We start from the raw sequence: 21,747 nt of genomic DNA on the forward strand, positions 1-21,747 counted from the left end.
AGATGGCTCATAATATTTGATAACTAGGAGAAGAGAAATTAACAGAATAAGAAAAGATCATTGGTTTCATTAGTCACCTTTCTAAATAATTTCCATCTCATATGGCATTAGAAAATAACACTGGAACATTAGATAATTTATGGGGAAAAGAAGAAGAAACAAGGTTTGAAAACAATTATTTTTGTCTCATTTTGTTTTACCCTTCACTCAATTTTGATATATTTGAAAAACTAATAAGGAATTAGTGCCTTGCACTTTAAGCAAATTCTGGTATTAGCTCTTGATGATTCCACTCTTCTGAGCACTAATAATGGCCAAGGGAAGGGCATCTTCTGGTAGCTACAAACAGAGACTGAAGCCAAGGGTTAAGTATTAGGAAACGCTGGAACCCAGAGTCATATCTGTGGTCATACATCACAACTGATTTATGCAACAAAAGAAATTATTCTTTATTAGATTAAAAATATTACACACTCACAAATACATACAGATACACTCACACATGCACACACACACTCACACACTTAACCTTGGGGGTATGCTCATTTCTGGCTATAACAGTGGGGAGGTTGGGGTGTGGTAAGTAAGTGTTCCTGATTTAGGTGAAGAGCTTGGTATCCATTTGTAGTCCTCCTAGCAGCTCTCAGAACACTGAGCTCAGTAAAACATTTCTCCTGTGGACATTTTACTGTGTGTGTGCTCAGCTGTTTCAGTTGGGTCCTACTCTTTGCAACCCCATGGACTGTAGCTCACCAGGCTTCTCTGTCCATGGGATTTCCCAGGCATGAATACTAGAGTGGGTTGCCATGTCTTCCTCCAGGGGATCTTCCCAACCCAATGATCCAACTCATATCTCTTGCATCTTCTGTAGTGCAGGTGGATTCTTTACCCACTGAGCCACCTGGGAAGTCTGGACATATTACTCCCGAGAGGCAGAACTTTCAGGATTCAGGCCACTGTCCATGCTCTCAAGGCTGTATGCTTCCCCTAACTTCATCAGGCCCTTATCCCCACTGCATTCTGAGGTCTGCTTTGAGGAAGCTGCCTCCAAGACATGACATTTTTATTTGAAAGAAGTGGATGTGGTAGTCATTTGTTAATTATTATAGCATATTGTTAGGCTGCTGGCATTATAACTCAGTGGTGGCTGGAAGTTCTTTGTAAACTTTCCTCATAAATTAACTGAAGCTTCCATTGGAGACAAAAGGAAAACAGAATGGTAGGTCATGATTATTCCATGACTGGGCCACACAATGCGGTGGCTCACACTCACAGAAGGGCATCCTCTGCACTTGCTCTGGAAGACCTGGCCCACAATGGGAATGGCCGTGTACTTCGAGTCGACTGCTTTAATGATGGCTGCAACCTGCTTTCCCGGCTTCAGTCGCAGACCTGCTTCTGTGGTTTTCAGCTCCAGTTTCTGCCTGCATAACCAAGGAAGAGGAATACCACATCAGCGGCCTTCTTTTGAGTGAACAAGCTATTAATTGTCACTCTTTTGGCAAACAAGAAACTAATGTATTCAAATTCTGTAAGGCCATGTCTTTCGAACTGAGAGATCTCCAGCAGTAACAGAAACCTCTAGATCATTATGAAAATTTTCTGGAGCAACAATTTTATTCAAAGGTTTGAAAGTTTAAGCCTGGGATTTCAAAATATTATGACAAGAGATTACAGTAAAGAAAACTTGCCTGGATGCTGAGTAAGATATATGATGTCACCTCTTTGGGCTTTAGCCCAGCTCTCTGAAAAATATCTTCAGGACAACCACATGTCACTTACTAAAACAGTTAGAAAATCTTGTTTTCCAAATATGGCCTCACGAGTCTGATATGCTCTTTCAGTAGCTTGCTTCTCTCCCTTCAAAAGGTGGAGTCTACATCCCTCTCCTTAAGCCTGGGCAGGACTCTGTGACTGCCAGGACTTGTAGAGCACAGCAGAAGTTTCAATATATGGTTTGTAAGGCTAAGTCCTTTTATGTTGGAGAAGACTCCTGAGAGTTCCTTGGATTGCAAGATCAAACAGTCAATCTTAAGGGAAATCAACCCTGAATACTCATTGGAAAGACAGATGCTGAAGCTGAAACTTCAGTATTTTGGTCATCTGATGTGAACAGCTGACTCATCACTAAAGTCCCTGATGCTGCAAAAGATTGAGGGCAGAAGGAGAAGAGGGTGTCAGAGGATGAGACGGCTGGATGGCATCACTGATGCAATGGACATGAATTTGGGCAAACTTCGGGAGATGGTGAGGGGCAGAGAGGCCTGGCGGGCTGCAGTCTATGGGGTCGCAAAGAGTCGGACATGACTGGGTGACTGAACAACAACAAGTCACAAAAGGGAATTCAGCTTTCATCTGGCAAGCTAGCAGCACATACCTTGAGAGACTTGAGCTACCATGTAAGAAGTCTGGCTACTGAAGCTACCATGTTGAGAGGCCACATGGAGATAAAGAGAGATGCATGAGGAGCCCAAGTAGTGTGAATCTGCAGCCCAAACACTAGATAGGTGAGGGAGCAACCTGTGAACCAGCTCTGCAACTGCACAACACACAGCAAGCAAGGCGTGCCTAGCAGGATCAAGTGTCATGATTATGAGGGAAAATAATAAAGTGATTGCTGCTTTTCATACTACTAAGTTTGGAGTGGTGTGTTATAGAACAATGGAATCCTGATAAACCTAAATTTAAAATATTAATTTTATATGAAATCAAGACAGATGTGGTACAAAGTAGAACGCAAGGTTCTAATCCAGAGGAGACTTCAACAAAATTTCAAGCATTTATGGTTTGAGGAGTTTCTACCAAGAATTTGCAACCATTTACCTCTGACATTAGAGTTACTTCAGAAGAAATATTTGAGAAATAATAGCAGAAGATATAACTTACATTTAATGCTAGGATGTGTTACTCTAAATTAAAATCTGAAAATAAGACATACTCTTAGATTTTAAATTCTAGTCCTATAGCCTGTGAGAACTGTTCTGACCAGAGAAATTTTCTCAAATTGAAATAACAGTCTTGAATATGTAAGTACTATAAATCACAGCAAAAATTCTGTCATATCACTTTACTATGGAACATTTTTGTGTTTAATAACACACAATGACAAATAACACAATGACAATAACACAATGTGTGACAATATCACAATGACAAAAAAATAATCTTGAGGAGAGAACACACAAATGCCACTTTTTTATCTTAACATTAAAAGCATTTGATAGAGAAATCAGAAAATAAATAAGAATAAATCAAGTTGTTTGCCTTTTTAAAATTTAAATTCTATTCAATAGACAATTTGTTTTTAATGAAGTCCTATTTTAAAACATTAAGTATTTATTTCATGCCACATACTATTATAGATAATATGAAAAATAAAGATGAACAAGACATAATTATTGTTCTAAAGGAGCTCACAGTCAAAATGAGGAAGCAATAAATATATTAATTCATGTGCATGTATATATGTGCATACATATTTTTTAATTTTAATAATATACTAAAGAACAGTAAGGAAAATTTAAGCATTATCTTACCTTGATACTATTTTGCCTGCTATTGATTGTAGAAAATTCAGCCTCAAGGCATGTATCTCTTCTGAGAGCACAGCTACAACAAAGCTGTCTTCTATCTTATAGGTAGTGACAGATGTGGCTTTTGAAGTGACACCCAAGACCTAAATAAATAAATGTGGTTGTAACAAGCAATCAGCTTTCTATCTTTGAATCAAGCCAAATAGCAAATTATCTTCTCATCTTCACAAGAATGCCCCTTTCATATTTGTTCAACACACAAACCTACAATACATTAAAATAAATCCATTCATTTGATATTATGTAATACTATACCCTAAACTAAAAATTGCAAGTGTTCCCAAATTATATTGCTACTTTATTCACCTATTATTTTTGAATCGTCTCTACAAAAGGAACTTGATTGCTTCAGAAAGTGATATCTAGCATACCTGATGTGGGGTTGTAAATCCAGCCCTCTCTAGTTTGCATGAATCCAAAGCCTTAATTTTGGTCACTTTGTCTTGCTGAGCCTGGTAGGTCACTTTACAATCTCCAGAGATGTCTACCTAAAAAGAAAAGCCAAAATACAATGTTTCAGATGGGATTCTCACATGAACCATTTGAATTCCAGTGGCAAGTAACTTAAAAAATTGGGGTTCTAATATATCACGCAGGACTCCTTTCTCTGACAAGATAGGAAAACAGAAGAATTTAGTGTTTCCTGAAGCATGTGGATTCCTTTCCATCCTCTTTGAGTCTTATGAGCAAATTCTTATTGCCCCAGGAATAATAAATGATTTCCTACTTCTCTCTAATGTCTAATAGGAATTGGACAAATGGCCTCAGTTCAGTTCAATTCAGTTTAGTTCAGTTCAGTTCAGTTTAGTCACTCAGTCATGTTAGACTCTTTGCAACCCCATGGACTGCAGCATGCCAGGCTTCCCTGTCCATCACCAACTTCTGTAGCTTACTCAGACTCGTGCCCATTGAGTTGGTGATGCCATCCAACCATCTCATCCTCTGTCGTCCCCTTCTCCTCCTGCCCTCAATCTTTCCCAATAACGGGGTCTTTTCAAATGAGTCAGCTCTTCACATCAGGTGACCAAAGTATTGCAGTTTCAGCATCAGCATCAGTCCTTCCAATGAATATTCAGGACTGATTTCCTTTAGGATGGACTGGTTGGATCTCCTTGCAGTCCAAGAGACTCTCAAGCGTCTTCTCCAACACCACAGTTCAAAAGCATCAATTCTTTGACTCTCAGTTTTCTTTATAGCCCAACTCTTATATCCATACATGAATACTGGAAGAATCATAGCTTTGACTAGACAGACCTTGTTGGCAAAGTAATATCTCTGCTTTTTAATATGCTGTCAAGGTTGGTCATAACTTTTCTTCCAAGGAGCAAGCGTCTTTTAATTTCATGGCTGCAGTCACCATCTGCAGTGATTTTGGAACCCCAAAAAATGATGTAGTCATAATCAAAATCTCTCAAATGGGTAATTATGGGGTGAGGGGAGTTGACTTTTAATACTATGTGTAGGCTCTGTGTGTGTGTGTGTGTGTGTATGTGAAAACACACACATGCTTTGATGAGCTAAGTCCTTTAAAACCTACAGCATTAATTCAGCTCACCATAAGGCACATCAATAATTTGAATGTAAGCAAATATATCTCAATACTGACTCTGTATAGCTTCTCTGAGGCGTCCCTTTGGCTTCTACAAGCCAGTCTTTCTACCCTCAGTCTTTCCAGGAAGCTAACCAGCATTCTCTTGGCCCAGCCTTGCCATCAGATTTTCTTACCAGCTCATGAACTGGCTGAATTCAGACAAGAAAACTTGGACTCAGCTTTGCTTTAGTTATAATACTTGGGGAGCCACTAAACTTCTGTTGTTTAACCTTTGTTTTCATCTATTAAATGGAAGGGTTCATATAAATCAAACTGACCACACATACATTAGCTGAGAAGACTATTAAAATACAGATGCTAATCTACTGAACCAGAATCTCTGCAGTGAATCCAGGGAATCTTTTTTTTATAACCTCCCTATGGCATAGGGATGGACAGTGAGGTCAGTGGAATGTTCTCCAAGGATTTTTGGGTCTCTATCATTCAGCCATGAAATTAAAAGACACTTGGTCCTTGGAAGAAAAGCTATGACATATATTAAAATCTAGACATATATTAAAAAGCAGAGACATTACTTTGCCAACAAAGGTCTGTCTACTCAAAGCTAAGGTTTTTTCTAGTAGTCAAGTATGGATGTGAGAGTTGGACTATAAAGAAAACTGAGTGCCGAAGAATTGATGGTTTTGAACTGTAGTGTTGGAGAAGACTCTTGAGAGTCCCTTGGACTGCAAGGAGATCCAACCAGTCTATCCTTAAGGAAATCAGTCCTGAATATTCATTGGAAGGACTGATGCTGATGCTGAAACTGCAATACTTTGGCCATCTGATGCGAAGGACTGACTCATTTGAAAAGACCCTGATGCTGGGAAAGATTGAAGGCAGGAGGAGAAGGGGACGACAGAGGATGAGATGGTTGGATGGCATCACCGACTCAATGGACATGAGTTTGAGTAAGCTACAGGAGTTGGTGATGGACAGGGAAGCCTGGTGTGCTGCGGTCCATGGAGTCATAAAGAGTCAGGCACGACTGAGTGACTGAACTGAACTGAACTGATCATTCAGTCATTCTATAGGTCTCCTTAGTATAACTGATTCTAATTTCCTTTCCCCTGTATTCAAATACAAATTGGGGTAAATGACAATTTGTTTCATATGAGAAACAAATGAGACAACTAAATGAGACAACTACCCATCTCACCTTTTCTAATCATTACCATAGGAGTAATTTTTTTTTCACTGAATCTCTCCAAATAGAAACCCATATAAACAATTTTAGTAACTATATTAACAAATAAATATTCTAGATGCTTAATAATATTACTAAGTACCTCATTGGTAGTTCCAGAGCTTAACTGCATCTGAAATAGGCTAGCCAGGCCTCTCTTGAGGTTTTCTATGGCTGCTGGTTCATTTTGATATGAGTAGAACTCTTTGATCTAGGTGAGAAAAGAAAAAACATAAATAGAGCAGAAATGGATCATTTACAAGACTTAGTTAAATAAATATCAGGAAAGATTAGATTCTCACCCCTATCAATCCTGGGAGAAAGAGATCTGTTAGTTCAAAGCTGAGACTTCTTTTTTTGTGAAAAGAAGCCATTTACATTTCAAAAAGCTAGACCACCAAAATATGACATTTATGGAGGCTGATAATGAAGGCTTTGGGTATGATGGGAAAGGAAAAAGAGCACTGATACAGGATAGGGTTTCTGTGAAAACAAGGATTGCCCAAGAAAGAGAAATCAGGAACACTCTCTTCAAGCATGTTGTCAGCATATTCCCTACCTGTAATTCTGCTTGAAACAAAAATTAACCAGCATTTGGACTTCCCCAGTGGTCCAGTGGTTAAGAACCTGCCTGCCAAAGCAGGGGACATAGGTTTGATTCCTGGTCCAGGAAGATCCAACATGCTGCAAAATAACTAAGCTGGAGTGCCACAAATATTGAGTTCACGTGCTACAACTATTGAAACCTGTGCACATAAATCCTGTGCTCCACAACAAGAGAAGCCACCACAGTGAGGAACCTGCACCTAAAGGAAGAGTAGCCCCTGCAACTAGAGAATTCCTGCTCACAGCAGCGAAGACAAAAATCAAGTCTTCATCAGCGTCAAAAATACAAACCATTCAATATCACAGTAATCCAAGTCTATGTCCCAACCAGTAATGCTGAAGAAGCTGAAGTTGAACGGTTCTATGAAGACCTACAAGAACTGCTAGAACTAATACCCAAAAAAGATGTCCTTTTCATTATAGGGGACTGGAATGCAAAACTAGGAAGTCAAGAAATACCTGGAGTAACAGGCAAATTTGGCCTTGGAGTACAGAATGAAACAGGACAAAGGCTAACAGAGTTCTGCCAAGAGAATGCACTGGTCATAGCAAACACCCCCTTCCACCAACGCAGGAGAAGAGTCTACACATGGACATCACCAGATAGTCAACACCAAAATCAGATTGAGTATATCCTTTGCAGCCAAAGATGGAGAAGCTCTATACAGTCAGCAAAAACAAGACCGGGAGCATACTGTGGCTCAGATCATAAACTCCTTAATGCCAAATTGAGACTTAAATTGAAGAAAGTGGGGAAAAACACTAGATCATTCAGGTATGACCTAAATCAAATCCTTTATGACTATACAGTGGGAGTGAGAAATAGATTTAAGGGACTAGATCTGATGGACAGAGTGCCTGATGAACTATGGATGGAGGTTCGTGACATTGTACAGGAGACAGGGGTCAAGATCGTTCCCAAGAAAAAGAAATGCAAAAAAGCAAAATGGCTGTCTGAGGAGGGCTTACAAATAGCTGTGAAAAGAAGAGAAGCAAAAAGCAAAGGAGAACAGGAAAGAAATACCCACTTGAATGCAGTGTTCCAAAGAATAGCAAGGAGAGATAAGAAAGCCTTCCTCAGTGATCAATGTGACGAAATAGAGGAAAACAATAGAATTGGAAACACTAGAGATCTCTTCAAGAAAATTAGAGATACCAAAGTAATATTTCATGCAAAGATGGGCTCAATAAAGGACAGAAGTGGTATGGACCTAACAGAAACAGAAGATATTAAGAAGAGGTGGCAAGAATACACAGAAGAACTGTACAAAAAAGGTCTTCACGACCCAGATAATCATGAAGGTGTGATCACTCCCACTCAGCTAGAGCTGGACATCCTGGAATGTGCAGTCAAGTGGGCCTTAGGAAGCATCACTATGAACAAAGCTAGTGGAGGCGATGGAATTCCAGTTGAGCTATTTCAAACCCTGAAAGATGATGCTGTGAAAGTGCTGCACTCAATATGTCAGCAAATTTGGACAACTCAGCAGTGGCCACAGGACTGGAAAAGGTCAGTTTTCATTCCAATCCCAAAGAAAGGTAATGCCAAAGGATGCTCAAACTACCGCACAATTGCACTCATCTCACACACTAGTAAAGTAACGCTCAAAATTTAACAATATGTGAACTGTGATCAAGCTGGTTTTAGAAAAGGCAGAGGAACCAGAGATCAAAATGCCAACATCCGCTGGATCATCAAAAAAGCAAGAGAGTTCCAGAAAAATATCTATTTCTGCTTTATTGACTATGCCAAAGCCTTTGTGTGGATCACAGTAAACTGTGGAAAATTCTGAAGGAGATGGGAATACCAGACCACCTGACCTGTCTCTTGAGAAACCTGTATATAGGTCAGGAAGCAGCAGTTAGAACAGGACATGGAACAGACTGGTTCCAAATAGGAAAAGGAGAATTTCAAGGCTGTATATTGTCACCCTGCTTATTTAGCTTATATGCAGAGTACATCATGAGAAACGCTGGGGTGGATGAAGCACAAGCTGGAATCAAGATTGCCAGGAGGGGAAGACCCAGAGGGATCAGGTTAGAGAGGAAGGTAGGAGGGGGGATCAGGATGGGGAATACATGTAAATCCATGGCTGATTCATGTCAATGTATGACAAAAACCACTACAATATTGTAAAGTAATTAGCCTCCAACTAATAAAAATAAATGAGAAAAAAAAAAAAAAAAGAAAATCCTGCTTAAAAAAAAAGATTGCCAGGAGAAATATCAATAACCTCAGATATGCAGATGACACCACCCTTATGGCAGAAAGTGAAGAACTAAAGAGCCTCTTGATGAAAGTGAAAGAGGAGAGTGAAAAAATTGGTTTAAAGCTCAACATTCAGAAAACTAAGATCATGGCATCTGGTCCATCACTTCATGGCAAATAGATGTGGAAACAGCAGAAACAGTGGCTGACTTTATTTTTCTGGGCTCCAAAATCACTGCAGATGGTGATTGCAGCCACGAAATTAAAAGACTCTTACTCCTTGGAAGGAAAGTTATGACCAACCATGATAAGATATTAAAAAGCAGAGACATTACTTTGCCAACAGAGGTCCATCTAGTCAAGGCTATAGTTTTTCCAGTAGTCATGTACAGATGTGAGAGTTGGACTATAAAGAAAGTTGAGTGCCAAAGAATTGATGCTTTTAAACTGTGGTGTTGGAGAAGACTCTTGAGAGTCCGTTGGACTGCAAGGAGATCCAACCAGTCCATCCTAAAGAAAATCAGTCCTGGGTGTTCATTGGAAGGACTGATGCTGATGCTGAAACTCCAATACTTTGGCCACCTGATGCAAAGGACTGACTCATTTGAAAAGACCCTGATGCTGGGAAAGATTGAAGGTGGGAGAAGAAGGGGATGACAGAGGATGAGATGGTTGGATGGCATCACCAACACAAGGGACATGGGTTTAGGTGGGCTCCGGGAGTTGATGATGGACAGGGAGGCCTGGCATACTGCGGTTCATGGGGTTGCAAAGAGTAGGACACAACTGAGCGACTGAACTGAACTGAATCAAGTTTCAAAGTAATATCACAGATATAGATTCTTGTAGAGAATGGCAATCACCATGCTTGAGAATCCTGAGATGCACGGCCTCTAAGGGCTATGATAAGGGCCCACACATGACCAAAATGCCCATGGAGAAAATTCCACATGACTGATGTTCTTCGGCCCTCCAGAGCATTCCTGTTGGCCTTCGGTATGAGGAGACACAGAAGGTTGGAAGAATTGAGGTTTAGGGTGCTAACAGTGCATGGCCTGCCACAGGGACTGCTTTGAGTTTCTCTTCAGAAAGCAGGAAAAAGGCTAGAATGAAGAAGGGGACTGTGATTTGGCTGCAACAGTAAACGGCTTATCTTAGCTTTATTTCATCCTTGACAATTACAGGCACAGAGACGAAAACTATGTCTTATACCATTTTGACTATTTAGCTCATGTTTAAGAAACAAGGATAAAAATACAAAGAATTTTCTGGAAAGCAGGCTGTCATTTTTTACCCTGTATTGACTTCAAAGACATCACATGATTTAGAAATGGAGAGGATGGATATAGCTTCCCTATAAAAATTCCCAAGGTTTATGGTAATTATAGATGCATGTCTACCAGAAATATCCTGAATGCCTTCCTATTTCTCATTAAAACCAACTATGACTTCTCAAGTAAAACTGAAACCTCAGTCATTATGCAATAAATTCAATTAATACCAATCTGAACAATTTAGTGTACATGAAAACTCCCTCATACCTTAGATGAAAATACTTTGCCTGATAATTCAAACAAGTGCCTCAAATTTTCTATTTTTATTTTCTACATATATTCTGCCTAGGGACGGATTTATCGGGTACTCTATCCGGCAATCAATTTTAGTCATTACATTGGATGAACCTATAAATGTTGGGATTGTGTTTGTCCAGGTTAAAAGGGAACTGGAACAGTGACCTCAACGTCTGGAAATCCATGGTATCATATTCTCAAACAAATCACTGACAATTTCTCAGAACCAAGGTTGAGTTTCTGATGTTCTATTTTGTAAACTAGGTCTTCTTACCTTTGAGGAATTAGAGTGTAACTTTCCTTGCAAATATTTGGGAGAACTTAATCTCCAAATATCAGGACAATTAAAGGAACCTAACTGGATTTCTTGAGACCATACACAGCCAGAAGGCTCACTGGTAGCTATATGCACATGCCTACGGTCTGGGACATTTTTGGCCTGAGCCTTAAATACCTCAGAAAGTGAGAGGATCCATTAAGAAGGAAAAATACTTGTACTACCATCAGATCAGTACCCTCACTTTGCTTCCAAGCTATAAAATATGCCTGAATTGCTTATAAAGTTTTACCTAAAATTTCAGAAACCCAGTTGGCATATTTAATCTTCATATATAACGTCAAATACTCTCCTCTTACTCCTTCTTCTGATTTTGACTGCTATATCCCTAGGAAAAATGGTGTGACAGACTTTTTCCTGGCAGGCTGAACAACACAAACTCTGAGACAGAAAATTCTTTTCATTCCTCCTACTAGTTTTTATTGTCTCCATAGAACTGGAAAAGTGGACAAGTCTCTTTTTCCTTTTGTATGCCTGCTGACCTTGGGGGCCTAAATTCCCTCCCTTTAGTTGCAGACCACAGAGACCCAGAGAGAAGACAGCATTTGTGTCCATACTAGCTAGATGTCAAAACTGTTAGAATAAAGTGGACTTTTGGTAATTAAGAAAACAACAAAGTCAGAACTTTGAAGTTTAATCCACGTGGCTGACACAATCTTAAATTCGTTATTTCACAACAGGAACTGAATAAGTTTTATTATATTCAGGCCATAAATCTGATTACTTCATTCAGTTCTGAAATGAGTTCTGAATATCCAAGAGCACAGGACATTTATCTAAATGCACAGTCCCTGAAGCTTCCAAAGAGCAGCATAGCCTTGTCACAAAGTAAGCCGTCAACCCAAGGAAACTCAACTCAGAGGGATAAGGGTGGGTTGTGGCGAAGGAGATGCAGTGCTTCTTCTGGCCAAATTTTGAGGGCAAACTTCCCCTAGAAATCAGTAGAGATTATTCATATTTTTTAAAGAAAAAAATGCCTCTATACATTCCTTTAACTTACACATTCATTACGGAAAAGAGAAAGCAAAATTTCATTAACTGGCCAAAGAGCAAAACTAAACAAAAAGGATCACAGCAAACGGAGATTAGTCACTTTCTTTGGTCTACTTAGCTGAAGCTGGGTATGTCTCTTTCATATGTACCTAAGAAAGAGCATAGCTAGGAAACGGTACCTTGTAAAACAGACAAGTGAAGAAACACACAAAGAATTAGGAGGCTTTCAAGGCGTCACTTTTCTTTCTGAGGTTGGGTGTGGGTACAGGAGCCACGCTGCCAGATTCAGAGAGCAAATTAATGCCTGCTGCTGCTAAGTCGCTTCAGTCGTGTCCGACTCTGTGTGAACCCATAGACGGCAGCCCACCAGGCTCCCCCATCCCTGGGATTCTCCAGGCAAGAACACTGGAGTGGGTTGCCATTTCCTTTTCCAATGCATGAAAGTGAAAGTGAAAGTGAAGTCACTCAGTCGTGTCTGACTCTTAGCGACCTCATGGACTGCAGCCTACCAGGCTCCTCTGTCCATGGGATTTTCCAGGCAAGAGTCCTAGAGCGGGGTGCCATTCCCTTCTCCAAAATCAATGCCTAGGGACAACAAAATTAAAGGGCAGACTCAGCACCCACATGATTAATTCAATCAATACTGAGTGAAAACCAGAAATAGAAATCTGGTAATATTCCAGTTAATTGGATTAGCATTTCAGGCCAAAAAAGAATCCATGTGGTAATGAGGCATCTTTTGCATATCAGTCTTAAGTAGAAAACTATCATGTTTCCAACTTAATTTGTAAATAAATTAATCATACCCAAACATTTAAGTAGGGGGAGATGAAAAAAACATATGTGCAATAAACATGCATCTATGTATTTTAATGGGATATCTTTTATAATGTAAGTTTGGACTCGAGAAGACAAAAATACATGCTGGTGAGAAACCTTGAGGTCACAGAAATTTCAAGGGAGTAAAACTTAATTTGAGTCTGGGATAGAAAATACTCCAATCAACAACTGAGAAAACTGCCAATCAGCAGTACAGACTTTCCTTTCATAATTTATCCCATAGTAAGATGATGTGATAGTTAAAATAATGATATTTCTGACAGTGAAGTGGCTAAAATTCCACGTGGCTTCTTTATCTCCAGGGTCATGGTTTTTTTTCCAACAAGTACTTTATCATATAAATGAAAGATACCACAACGTACTTTAACTTGTGACTACAGTAAATCATCACAAGAAACAGCTCCTGCAGAAATGACACGCTGGGGCCACTGAAATAATGATGTGGCAGCTCCGTCCCAGCCTTTGTACAGGGAGGGCACTGAGTCCTTTTGTACGTGTAACCGAAGACTTTGTACTCAACTGCACCCACAGGGCTATAAAATGATTGGCTGCAGTTTAGCCAAAGTATTGGAGCTTCAGCTTCAGCATCCTTTCAATGGAAGGATTTCCTTTCAATGGAAGGATTTCCTTTCATTGAAAGGAAAGGTTGATTTCCTTTAGTACTGACTGGTTTGGGCTTCCCTGGTGACTGAGATGGTAAAGAATCACATGCAAAGTGGGAGACTTGGGTTTGATCCCTGGGCTGAGAAGAACCCCTTGAGGAGGGAGTGGCTACCCACTCCAGGATTCTTGCCTGGAGAATTCCATTGACAGAGGAGCCTGGCGGGCTACAGTCCATGGGGTCGCAGAGAATCGGACACAGAGTGACTAACATTTCACACTTAGAATATAAATGCAATTCATATGTTATGGCTCAAGCATGTTGCCACAATGGAATGCCAAAGGAAAAAATAACAGTATTTCCTGTTGCTTCCAATTTTGGGCCATATGAAAATCAACTGAGTTAATAGATACAGTGAAGAATGACAAGAAGACTACAAAGCAACCAGAGACATGGTTTTTCCCCCCAAATACTTTCCAGCTAGAAAAGACAGTAAAAACATAGAAGTTTCCACACAGACCCTCTCTTTTAAATCCCAACTCCACCACTTGCTAATTGTGTGACCCTAGGCAAGTTTCTTTGCTTCTCTTAACTTTGATTTCCTCATCTATTACAAGAGGATGAAAAAGCAGCACTTGCTCCCCAGGGCTGTTATGGAGAAAAAGAGAGAATTCATGTAATACCTTCAGACGGTGCAGGTATTAAGCATTAAGTATGTTTTAGCTAAATTGTATCTGACTCTTTTGTGACTGTATGTAGCCTGTCAGGCTCCTCTGTCCATGAAATTATCCAGGCAAGAATACTGGAGTGGGTTGCCATGCTGTCCTCCAGGGGATCTTCCCGACACAGGGATCGAACCCACGTCTCTCATGTCTCCTGCATTGACAGGCAGGTTCTTTACCACTAGCAATACCTGGGTAGGCTCAGAGGAGCATGACGTTTGGGAAAGGCTTCCAGAACACCAAATCAGTCAGTGCAAGACTTGGTTCTAACTGCTTTGCACAGGAAGAGTAGAAGGGCTAGAATATAAAGAGGAAGAACAATTTTCTTCACCAAAACCCATCATCTAGCAATGAACACAAATGACCGAAAGGAAAGTGATAAGGGCTATGAGTGAGCTGTAATGTGCTAAGAAGGTTCTAAAGAGGGGTAGTTATTTCCAGCTGGTTAAAAGGGTGTGAACTTTACAAAAAAAAAAAAAAAAAAAGCCTGTAAGCAAAACTTGAAGCATAGTAAGTATTAATATTTTCACAAGTAGAGAAGAGAGAGAAGCATTCCTGAAATGGTGATTCATATTTGGTTGTAAGAGAGTGATGATACAATAATCCTTCTTGAGAATCCCTTTTTAGTACTTTACTAAAAATAAGCATCAGGAATAGCAACATATTACATGTCTTAAATTTATATTTTAAAGTATTTGTTTTCATTTTTAGTTTGAATCTGGAAATTTTTGATCAAGAGAAATTTTAGAGATTTGAAGTTTTAATGATCCCTTTCTTTTTTTCTACATTAATTCCTGAGAGTAAGTTTTCATCTTTACTAATATAGTATGTTTTTACATGTCAATATAACATCTATACTCTTCATAAACCCATATATTTAATGCCTTAAAATTCACAGATCACAACTGTGTTTCAATTCCAAACATACTAAGACCATTTTAAGAGATGAGACTCAAATTATAAGTAATCACATTTACAGAATTTTCAGAGCAAATTTCCAACACACAGTGCTCATTCATTACTTTAGTATATAAAATGCTTTTCAAAGTCATAACTTTGAAATAATCTCTAATTTTTTTTTAAAATAAACTCTATCTTAGAAATGCCATGTCCCTTCAAAAACTTCAGTTTTGTACTTGAGCCAGTTATTGATACCCTTATGAAAAATTTATATCACTTACCTAATTTAGATAATTTCATTCTTATAATTTGTCTACTTTCCTGAATTTATCCATTCATCTATGATGACCTATTGTGTTACACTAGCTTTTTAATCCTTTCAAATTTAATAAGGAATGTACCTTTTAATACTGCCTGTCATCAATAAACAAATATTTGATTCTACTATAAAGATTTTTCATAAAAATAGGGAACAAAAATGGCTAGGTAATATAAGTGAATCCAATGCCTTGATTTACTTCTGAAACATTAAATTTGTGACTTCTATTTATTAGTTCTTTAAAAAAAAAACTCCATTTTTCACAAAATTAGTGACACCATGATCACCTAAAATAATATTAATATCTACCTAAGGAAGAAAAATATGAAGTTGGGGGAAAAAAGACATGGAACTCCAAAAATCTCTTTTACCTTTCCATGAATTAGATGAAGGAGCACAGGTCTTTGCATTGCTTCCAAGTTTTCCTTTCTTATGATTTGAGATGACTTTTTTCCTTTGAAAATGCTCTTCTCTCCTCTCCGTTGATTCACATTTTCAACATTTACATCTTTCATCTGGAATCATGGAAAGAAACCTATTAGAAAAACTTCCTATACCTGTTTCCATCAGAGTTTCCTAGAAAATAAAATGGTAAAGCAATAAACAGGGTTGGCCATAATTTCTTCTGTCATTCAATACATGATTCATGGTACCTAACCATCATCTTTAAAAGAAAGGAGAAGGTATTAAAAAATTAGATTTTTTTAATTAGGCAAAAATACTGACATTAAAGGAATCTGTGACTTCAGGTTTATAGTGACTGTGGCTGGAATATGGCTCTTTAATGTCGTTTTTACTCTCGTTTAATGTTGTTTTGAACTGCTGCTGTCTGCCTGCTCTCTTCACTTTCTGTACCATTTGTTTGAAAGGTATCCTGCCCCATTGTGCCTCATCTACACATGCAAAATTAAGGATTAACAATCTGATCACTGAACAAAGAGGTACAGAATGTTTTCTGCAGAATACTGTTCTACTGAGAAATGGGGAGGTGGATGATAAAGTTTTGATCCAACTTAGAAAACACACACAGCTATTAGAGACAACCAAAGAAGTAAAGATCAGTTGATAAACATATTGCAATGACACCTCATGATAAAGTATATTACCGGCTACTTACCAGTTACAATGAGGAAAATCTTGGTCCTGGTACCTGTTTCACACTGACATGTAGGGGAACTGACTTTACTAAAGAAATCTATTGCTTTTAGATCCTTGAAAAGCAAATGTGGAATCATACATTAAAGTTGGAAGAGGCCCCAAAGGCCACCTAATTTGACCTTTGCCAACACATAAATCTAAAGCATCATAACTGACCTATCATTGCCATTCAGGGAAGCACCTGGTTCTGTCCTCAGGAAGAATGCAGAATAGGTTACTCCCTCATTGGTGATTCTACCTGTCAGATCAAGGAACTCAGGAAAGCTAGAAGGTCACAATTCATCTCCTTCTTTACTTAGAGTGGTCTCAATTGTTTTTCATATGACATGGATTCTACGCTCCTTACATGCAGAACATTTCAAATGGATTCTGGTTTATTGTACCTATTAAGGCATATTAATAGCCTGGCATGCTGCAGTCCATGGGATCACAATTGGACACAACTAAGCTACTGAACAACAACAAAATATGACATCTAGAACTGAACATAATACTTTAGTTACCAGTAGACACCTTCATTTGCCTGCTTCAATAATTTGGAAAGATCAGATAATTTTTGATTAGCAAAAACTTCAAAACTGTATATCTACTTATTTAAGTGATGGATAACATTCAACGAACATATGACCAACAGCACAAACAAGTGCTATTGAATGGTACACTTCTCAAAGACTTTGCTAACATCTAATCTTTGCATCTCTCTGGTAGAAAATACCCACCGTAATTTGGATCAGTTGGTTATCATCACCATCAGGACTCCTCCACAGTAAGACGACATCCACATTGGATGAAATTCGGTAGCCCACACTGTCTTGGAGGTTTCCTTTGCCCCGATCGAGAAAAACTTCAGTGGAGTATGTGAGTTTGTATAGTCGGTCATTATTTAATGAGAGACCAGTTGTGTGACCTGTAAAAAGACAGCAATACAAGTCAAGTCTAAGTTGTAAGGCACCCAGCAGGCCAGGGACTATGCTATCTTGCCATCAATGCATTCCTTCTTCAGTACATTAGTACCCAGTGGGAGCTTATATTTGTTAACGGGAGTAAATCTTTGCTAAGTGAAACATGGTTCTACTTCTTCATCTGCTGAAATTATTGGTTGAACAACAACAAAAACAACAATTAACAAAGAAATAAGCTCCCATTTCAGAAAACTTAGTTTGTATCTTTAAATAATAATCCAATTATTTAAATATTGCCTTGGTTGAACTATAGAATATTTTTAAATAAATATCATTGTATTGCTTTGACTTATATGCATATTATTTCTTCCCCTCTCTCTGCCCAGCTTTCTTTAAATCAAATATTAAAATTTGATTTCAAGTAGAAGTTCAGCCAGAGGTTGCGTGGTAATTTGCAATTAACATATTTAAAATACAACAGGTCAAAGCCAAAGAAATTTTAGCAGTTAGATGGTGGTCCCTTACATTAGATATTTTGAACATTTAAACAATATCCCTTCAAGGTAATTTATCCTATTAATTAAATTAGCAAACTTCCAGTGTGAAAGTACATTTCAAGGCAACACATATGTAAATTTAAATTAGCTGTTCCTGAATAAAATGATGTTTTCCTACATAAAATCCAGCACAGGTTTTAATTTGGAAGGGACAATTTAATGTTTAATGTCAAATAGTATATAAGTCGGCATCATAACCAAAAAAAAAAAAAAAAAGATACATGGAGGAGTTCATACACTTTCCAGTCAGTATATCTTAACCCAAAGAAAACATAAAACAGTAGCATCCAGTCTTTCCCAAAGATGAACTGAAGTCATACAAAGTCTTTTGAAATATCTTCTAGTCATAGCTCTCAGGAGAGAGTAAAAAAAAGATTTCAGTATGCATTTGTCCTCAGGGCTAACAGGGCAGAATTGACTAGTTAACTATAACAGGCAACCATGTCTCTTTTCCCCCCCCCGCAGGAAATATGCATATGGGGGAGGGACAGAAAAGGAGGCTGAGATGACTAGGCAAGATGTGAGGCAGCTGAGAAAGGAAGTAAAATTACTTGAAAAGTCAAAAATTAAGAAAACCTCCTTACTGTCTGTTCTAAGTCTTTCCTACATATTAACAATTAATCCTCACAAAAATCTAATGGGGTAGGTACTATTATTAGCCTGATTTTATAGTTGAGGAAATCAAGAGACACAGAGATTATATAATTTCCCAAGATCACTCAGGAAATTAGCGGTGAAGCCTCTAACACCCTGTCTGGATCCAGAGACCATGTTCTTACCTACACTATACACATATAAACCTTTAGGCTGACCTCTTCCATTCCTGGGGACTGCGCTAGGAATTCATTCATTCATTCAACAAGGATGTACTGAGCAACTACTGGGTAGTCAGCACTTGTCTAGGTTCTGGGGCTATACCAGTTAACAACCAGACAACATGTCTACCTCTGTGGCATTTACATTTAAATGAGGGGGGTGGGCAATAAAAAAATCAAGTATATAAGTAAATTACAAGAATATTAGAAGTGCTAAAGAAGAAAAATGAAATAGGAAAGGAAATGGGGATGCTGAGGGGAAAAATCTTTATTGAGAAGGTAATATTTTGGGCAAGGACTTTAGGCTAGTCACTTGGATATCTGCGGAGAGGGCACTCCCCACCCCTCCTTCCTCCCATTTCTCACCACCACACCCCCCTCCATTCCTCCACAGAAGGGAGAAAAAGTTCAAAGACCCTGAGGAGAGTTTCCAGAGGGGAAATGGAGGAACAACAGAGAGGCCAAAGACTCTGGGATTGGGTAAAAGACAAAGCTGAAAAAGATGAGGTCAAATAGGCACCCATGAGTGGCTGGGAGATGGTGGGTGAGGAGGGAAGGTCTTTGCATAGACTTAGAATTTGACTGAGTGAGATGAAAAACTATTGAAAAGTTTTGGGTGGTGAAGTTACATGATCTGACAAAACTTCAGTGAAAGGGGATGAGGATTTTAACAGGAAATTTTTAATAGAAAAGCCAGAAGGAAGTAATAGAGTGGGTACCCAAATGTGTACATGAAAACAGGCTGTGTCCAAGCACCAAGTCAGGCAGAACCTCAGGTATGACATAAGGAAGGCAGACAAAGGCAGAAAAAACCCTGAAGGAGACAAAGTCTGTGACTCCCTCTAGCCTCCCCAAACTGGGGATACTGCTGCAGGTTCAGACACCAGCTTTCTGACCGGAAAGATATTTTGGTCAAAGAGGCCTTCCTTTTTATGACACCTATCAAATTCCACAAAGGGCAAAAAGGAAATACTTGTTGCCTTATCTAACCCTCACAGCAATTCTGATAGGTAAGCAGTATAGGGCAGTTGAGAAAAGCTGACTCCACATTTAATTCAACGTAGCAGATACAATGCTGAATTTGATGTTGGAATATACTAAAATTCAAGTTTTGTGGACAACCTGAAAGTGGCTTCTGTTTAAAATAATTATGAAAAAAAATAATAAAATAAAATAATTATGAAAAGTTTCTCTTTAATGCCAAAGCCTTCCAAACTATCATGCTGGGTTTTTTTGTTGTTTGTTTGTTTGTTTGTTTGTTTGTTTTTACTTGACTGGTCAAAAGAATGTGAAAGGGGACAATATATTTCAGTTTCTGACGATGACTTGGAATTGATAGAGGAAAGAATGGCTTTCTTCTACAGCTTTTCCTACCTCTTTCAATAGGAGATACATCCTAAAAAGGATTTAAAGATACATCCTTTAAATAAGTGGATGGTGCTGAAGTGTTGTCCCTGCTGTCCTTTCCTCTTTGATAAGTGTTTCTCTATTTATGTTACTCAGAGATTCAGCAATACTGGCAAGTGGGGGCATGTTCCATTTATATATCTTGACTAAATTTCTGTCTTCGGGTGTTGCTCTGTAGAGTATGCAGCAGGGCAACAGGAATTGATGGCAGATTAAACGAGCAAATCAATTTTAGCCCCCAAAGGAGTCTGTATCTTTTCAATGTGTTCCTCTGAGGGAAATTTTTTACTAACACAAAAGGAAAAAAACTTTTAATTTTGAACTTTTAAAAAAAATCTTAAAATATTCTTTTATTAAACTCAGATCAGTGTAATAGTTAATTGACTTAAGCAAAAAGGCAAAATAGAAATAAGCTAGTAAAGGTGAGGCTTGAAGAGACCTGCAGTGATGATAAGGATGAAAGATAAAGGGACTTAGGAATCCAATAGAAACCCAGAAGGCCGGAAGGAAAAGAGTAGGATGAACGATAAGGGAGGGGAAAATATGGAAGATCTTGTTGTGAACAGACTGAAAAGTATAGTCAAGCCAGGAAATGAAAGAAAGACTGGTGTGAAGGAACAGTTCAGGCTTAGAGGTAACAAGATTAAGTAGAAAGTGTACGTATGGGTGGATTATCAACAGGAAAAGCATTATGAAGAAAACCCCAAAAAGGCAGAGAATAGACCCACCATTACAAAATATGATTTAGAAAAAGCAGAGGAAACACAAAGCTCCCCAATATTGAGTCAGCATGTCTCTTCTCTATACTAACTCCTTCTTCATTCAATTTACAATCTAATCTGCTCTCAATATCCACCCAGATCTGGAGATTTGCTAAATAATTGCATTGATAATTAACTTTGAGATGAGTTTTGAAGTGATGCATAACATCCCAAATTTATAATGGCCTGATTTTAAAGTAAACTCTTCACAACTAGTTCGCTTATTAAATGTCAATCATGTCAAAGGACAAGGAATCTATGATTAAACCATGATACACGGCTTCCCAGGTGGTGCTAGTGGTAAAAAATCCACCTGCCAGTGAAAGAGACCCAAGAGACTAGAGTTCAATTCCTAGGTCGGGAAGATCCCCTGGAAAAGGTAATGCCACCCCACTCCAGTATCCTTGCCTGGGAAATCCCACCGTCAGAGGTGCCTGGTGGGCTACAGTCTATGGGGTTGCAAAGAATCGGACACAACAGAGTAAACAAAGCACCATAATATAAGAAGTTACCCCATCCAAGTAAGAGAAAGTTGTCAAATCCTATATTTTTTATTCATGATATTTGGCACAAGAAGCTTATATCTCAACACGAATAACACTTAAGCATTGAAGCCCTCACTTGCCCAGGCCTTTTCCAAGATCTTAGAAGGGGACCCTGGTGTTATGCATACATACCA

At 38.7% G+C, this 21,747-nt stretch overlaps 1 protein-coding gene across 3 annotated transcripts in view; it reads right to left on the minus strand.

Annotated features, from left to right (window-relative positions):
• MTTP (microsomal triglyceride transfer protein) overlaps positions 1-21,747 on the minus strand; it is a 68,512-nt gene that overhangs the window by 31,008 nt on the left and 15,757 nt on the right. For all 3 annotated transcript variants that reach the window (XM_065907294.1, XM_065907291.1, XM_065907292.1), the window contains 6 exons: positions 17,346-17,533; positions 15,840-15,983; positions 6,474-6,581; positions 3,965-4,081; positions 3,537-3,676; positions 1,274-1,424 (listed from right to left, as the gene is read on the minus strand). In XM_065907294.1, coding sequence (XP_065763366.1) covers positions 1,274-1,424; positions 3,537-3,676; positions 3,965-4,081; positions 6,474-6,581; positions 15,840-15,983; positions 17,346-17,533 — 848 coding nt within the window. The remainder of the gene's footprint in view (positions 1-1,273; positions 1,425-3,536; positions 3,677-3,964; positions 4,082-6,473; positions 6,582-15,839; positions 15,984-17,345; positions 17,534-21,747) is intronic.

The sequence above is a fragment of the Muntiacus reevesi genome, chromosome 16, assembly GCF_963930625.1.
Source record: "Muntiacus reevesi chromosome 16, mMunRee1.1, whole genome shotgun sequence".
Classification (NCBI taxonomy): Eukaryota; Metazoa; Chordata; class Mammalia; order Artiodactyla; family Cervidae; genus Muntiacus; species Muntiacus reevesi.